General features: G+C 40.0%; 1 protein-coding gene across 1 annotated transcript; it reads right to left on the bottom strand.

Annotated features, from left to right (window-relative positions):
• Positions 1 to 565: 565 nt before the first annotated feature.
• zgc:174917 (uncharacterized protein LOC565650 homolog) lies at positions 566 to 3961 on the bottom strand. The gene is made up of 7 exons (XM_067243781.1): positions 3866 to 3961; positions 3175 to 3400; positions 2718 to 2979; positions 2508 to 2599; positions 2066 to 2205; positions 1236 to 1340; positions 566 to 1032 (listed from the first exon to the last, which is right to left on the bottom strand). Exons 2-7 carry the CDS (start codon positions 3302 to 3304, stop codon positions 934 to 936), a joined length of 828 nt encoding a protein of 275 aa, XP_067099882.1. The 5' UTR covers positions 3305 to 3400; positions 3866 to 3961; the 3' UTR covers positions 566 to 933.
• Positions 3962 to 4567: the final 606 nt, after the last annotated feature.

Raw genomic sequence — 4567 nt, 5'->3', positions numbered from 1 at the left:
TGCCTGTGGTGGGCAGGTTTGGGTTAGCATTGATAATTGATGTACCAAAGCACTGTGCTTTGCATCCATTGTGACAATATTTTAAAATATATTTTTGGAATTATCCCCCTTTACCTAATCTCCGTATTCATGTTTAACACACACAGCCCATAAAAACACTATGACCCAAGGTCTTATTGACCCTTGATGTCCTGGATCATTTGAGACTTCGTAAAGCCTACTGCACTGTCCCCATGGAACAATCTCAAGAATGCATTTAGATCTACCAGCCCAACCCCCTCTCCCCCACCTCACAAATTTCTAACAATATACATTTTTAAATGAATGTTTCACATTCATTGATAGTATAAAATGTAATTTTGTATTATTTATCAAGATTTATGGAGATGATTTAGGGAAAACAAGCACTTACATTTTTAATCGAATAATGATAATGGATAGAGCCATGATTTGAGTATGAAATGTCAGGCCACTGATGTTTGTTTTTCAGCGAGAGTTTAGGGGTAATAAGATACATTGGTTGCAAATAATGAATAAATGGTAAAGATTGAACAAAAAATACATTTTCTACAGTCTTTTTATTTAATATATATCTGATTAACAGACACATATTACAGAACATCCACTGTGTCAGTTGACACCCATGCAGAGCACGTCTTTAAAATGGCACTTTGTTTAACCATTCACATTTGATACATACACATCTTATTCCACCTAGATTCAAGTAACAGCTTGCTTTAATTTCTTTGACATGTTGAATGGCATTGAATGGCTCAAGTAATGGAAAATAATATGATAAAAATACAATAAAGTGGGATACTTTTGCAGAAAGCAACAACATACTACAGTATTCAAGATAGTATTATGGTTGCCATGGCTCGAATTAGGAAAATAATTGTCCCCAGGGAAGAGGAGTTGTTTCCCCATTTTGCCTCATGCCAGTGGAAGCACAGTGCTGCTGGAGAAGTGGTTGAACTGGTCTGTTCCTGTAGCCAACACTGTTGCATGGAATTTCCTGGGGCGGTCAGTGTCCTGAGAGAGTGAGAAAATAACAAGATGAAAGTAACATCATACAAGTGGTTTCTGTTTGCTGAATTATTAAAACTGCATTGGTATTCAGTTCAATAGTCAAAGCATGATACATAAACACATCGAACACAGAACAGGGAGTAAAAGAGACAAAGATATAGATAGTAAACAAAAAAGTGCTTGTACAAATCGTCACTGGGTCTTGCCTGAATGGGGAAGGCACAGGAGGGGACATAACGAATGACAAAACCACAACGCCTCCTTTGCGAGGTATTAGGATCACTGGCATGAACCAGCAGGCCATCATGGACCTGTCCAGACAAACATTATAACAATATTAAGAAAGGCAAAAGATCAGTTCAAGATCATAATAAATTATACTCAGCTACCAATCTAAGATGTATCCGCATTCAGCATTGTTGAAATGTACTCAAAATCCTTATCACTAGAACTGCATCAATAGTCATAGCAGTGTCTCCCCACCTTCAAGAAAAGTCTAAAGATGCACTTGTTCCGGGAGTACAATGGTACTTAAGAAAGATTTCTTGGATCAGATGTTAGTTTATTTCCTCCAGGAACACGATGACACTTATTGAGGGACTGGTTGCACTTGTCTGTTAGTTGTAACTGATTTAACTACTTGTACTCGCTGTGAATTATTTTATTGCTGCTTGCTTTCCTCCAGGTACACTCTAGCACTTTCGAGGATCATGTTGTTTAATTGTAATTTGTTTAACTACATGCTTTGCTGGTTCTACCCATTGGCACTGATTTGCTTTTCACAATGTATGCTTCATGTTTTGGCTATCCGCAATGTTTTTGGGGCTATCTCGTTGTTTATGATCATTGACCTCTGCACCTTTTCTAAAGCTCTTTCTTGAAAGTCGCTTTGGATAAAAGCATCTGCTAAATAAATACATGTAAAATGTAAATGAATTCCAGAAGTTTTGGGTATTCAAATAGCTGCCGTCACAGAAGTCATTGCATTAATCATCATCATGTAAAACTTGGTAAACTGGTGTAGAGTGTAACTCACCGACATCTGCCCTGCATTCAGGGGGCATAGTACAGCCTTTTCTGCCTGCACCAGCTCCTCAGGAATCTCTTGGTTGACAGACAGCATGTTCCCAGCACGGCTGGCAAGGCGGTGGGGCAGGAGGCCGGAGAAATGGGTTCCTGCAAAACACACACGCAGACACACACACACATACAGAGCATACTCAGACACAGAATGGAAACTCAGACACATTTTCTCTCTGTTAGTCTTCCTGATGTACAGTCCTTTCACAACAGTTTAAACTAAATATTTTCGAGAAGTCAGTTGATGTATTTAGTTATCCAAGACTGCATTTGGAAACAGCATACTGTACTGTAGTGTGAGATGTTTGTTGATGGCAGTAATACCATCAACAAACATTTACTTCCTTTGAACCCACAGTGTAGAGTAAATCTTAATATAGAATCTCTGATTTTAATACCTGGGATAACCTGCAAGGCACCGTTGTCTTGTAGTGAGTCATCCAAGGCCAGCCAAACAGAGAGGACTGGACCACCAGCTATGCCCCAATACCTTAAAAAAACAAATCAAATATTGTTAATATGTTAAAAATATTTTTCACAATTCAAGCATATTAATAACAAATGTGTAGACATTTGTAAACACAGTCATTATGGTAGCATTAACAAACCTCATATCCTGATGCCAGGCAACATAGGGCAGCCCAGTCTTCTCTTCCTTTGCCTCGACTCTCACTTCCTGCTCCTCTCCCACATCACTTTCTGCCTGGTTACCTACAGGGTACTTGCAGATGAAGCGAGAGTCAAGGAGCAGGACATCAGGGCCCAGGCAAGCCATTACAATTTGAAGAAGACGTGGGTGTTTAGCCAGACTCATCACCCAATCATACTGCTGGTGGACATTGTGGAGACTGTACTGGGTGTAGTCCTCTCCTGAACACACACACATCAAAAACAAACACACATGGCAATGTGGTGAAAAAGGTTTTTCAAATCTCCCCATCTCGTGTTCCTCCCCTCTCCTACCTTCCGCCCCAATCCTCCCCCTCTCATCCTCCTGTATCCTTGTTTTCCCTTCAATCCACATTCATAATCCATTTACTCCTTCTCTTGCCTCCTAGCACTCACCCAACTCTCTCTCTAGTTCTGCGAAGGCCAGTCTGGCCTGCCTCAGCTCTTTCTCATCTAGGATTGGGATGCCAGAGAGGTAGCCCTGCATCCTGTAGGTCTCCTTCAGCTCTGTCATTAAGGTGGACATCTCTGCTGGTTCTAGTGATGGTGATTGTGATGGAAGTCCTAATCTCTCTCTCTGTTGACTCTGTCAACTCCACTGGATGGGGACAGCTTTTATAACCTGCAGAGAGAGAGAGAGAGAGAGAGAGAGAGGGGGGGGGGGGGGAGTGTGTGAGGGATTTTTAAGGAGAGGGACTCTCCTTAAAACTCTGTCCTGACTCCTGTTCTTGCTACAGGAGTAGTCAGATATAGTTGTTTATGTAGAAAGAAAAGAAGAAAAAAAAAGGAAGAATGCCGCAAAAGGGTCTCCAGTCATGACCAGGAGACGTGCATCACAAGGGATTCATGTACATCTGTATTTTACAAACACATGCACACACATATACACACGCTTACCTGGGAATAAATAAAGATGATGAGTTCTATATTATAGGCTCTTTTTAAAGTTAGGATTTACTGTTGGGCATAGTAGAGAGAAGGACATCGAGAGAGAAGAAAAGAGAGAAGCGTGTAAAAAAGAGTAAAAAAGTGAGAGAAAACAGAGAGAGTGAATGAAGCAAAGACAACTATTTGCTCTCTTCCATACCTTCGAAGCCAGGCACTCTGTTTTCTTCTCTTCTTGCTTGTCTATCACCAGGGCCTCCAACGTGTGAGTGATACACGTCCACTTGTCTAACTGCCCTCTTATACTGTGGTTATGGGTAGAGGCTGACTCATAAAACTTTCCAGATTAACATCATCAGCACGTAATGAAAGGTGAAATAAAAGCTCTGATTGTGATCGTGACTGTCCTCATTCTTTGGAATTTTGACTCCATGTGCCATGGCTGTGACAGAATTACTACCTTCTATACATGACTTTAAATAGAACAAAATGATTCATCAGAGAAGAGGAACCTCATATGATCACAGAGGTAGGAGGTGAAAGGAACAGGAAACTAAACATTCAATAAGCCTATTTTAGATGTTGCGGTATCTTTGTAGGTTTTTCATTTCAAGGAAATTATCAGAAGGATTGTGTCAGGAAGCATTTCGAGAAATTGATCATAGAAATTTGGGATAATTATTTACAAGTGACTAAAAAAAAGAAGAAAAAAAGAAATCTAATTTAGGCCAATTGTTTTTTTCTTACCTGCCTGATTGGGAAATTCAAAGTTATCTCTCTCCTATCCATCCCATCTAAATCTTTGTCAAAGCTTTGAATGGTGTTACTTCAATGATAACTACAGTGACATTTTTTCTCTAAGAAGTAATCAAAAGACCATGATGTTGCTGTTAAGTTCTAACAC

The sequence above is a fragment of the Osmerus mordax genome, chromosome 1, assembly GCF_038355195.1.
Source record: "Osmerus mordax isolate fOsmMor3 chromosome 1, fOsmMor3.pri, whole genome shotgun sequence".
NCBI lineage: Eukaryota > Metazoa > Chordata > Actinopteri > Osmeriformes > Osmeridae > Osmerus > Osmerus mordax.
This window is presented reverse-complemented; position numbering and strand designations above follow the sequence as displayed.

Excerpts from the sequence above, each read along its gene's own strand:
- zgc:174917 (XM_067243781.1), bottom strand. The coding sequence starts at position 3,304 with ATGTCCACCTTAATGACAGAGCTGAAGGAGACCTACAGGATGCAGGGC. Across the intron at positions 2,206-2,507 it reads TGCCTTGCAGGTTATCCCAG|GAACCCATTTCTCCGGCCTC; the intron begins GTATTAAAATCA and ends TGTGTTTTGCAG. Across the intron at positions 1,033-1,235 it reads CCTGTGCCTTCCCCATTCAG|GACACTGACCGCCCCAGGAA; the intron begins GCAAGACCCAGT and ends TCACTCTCTCAG.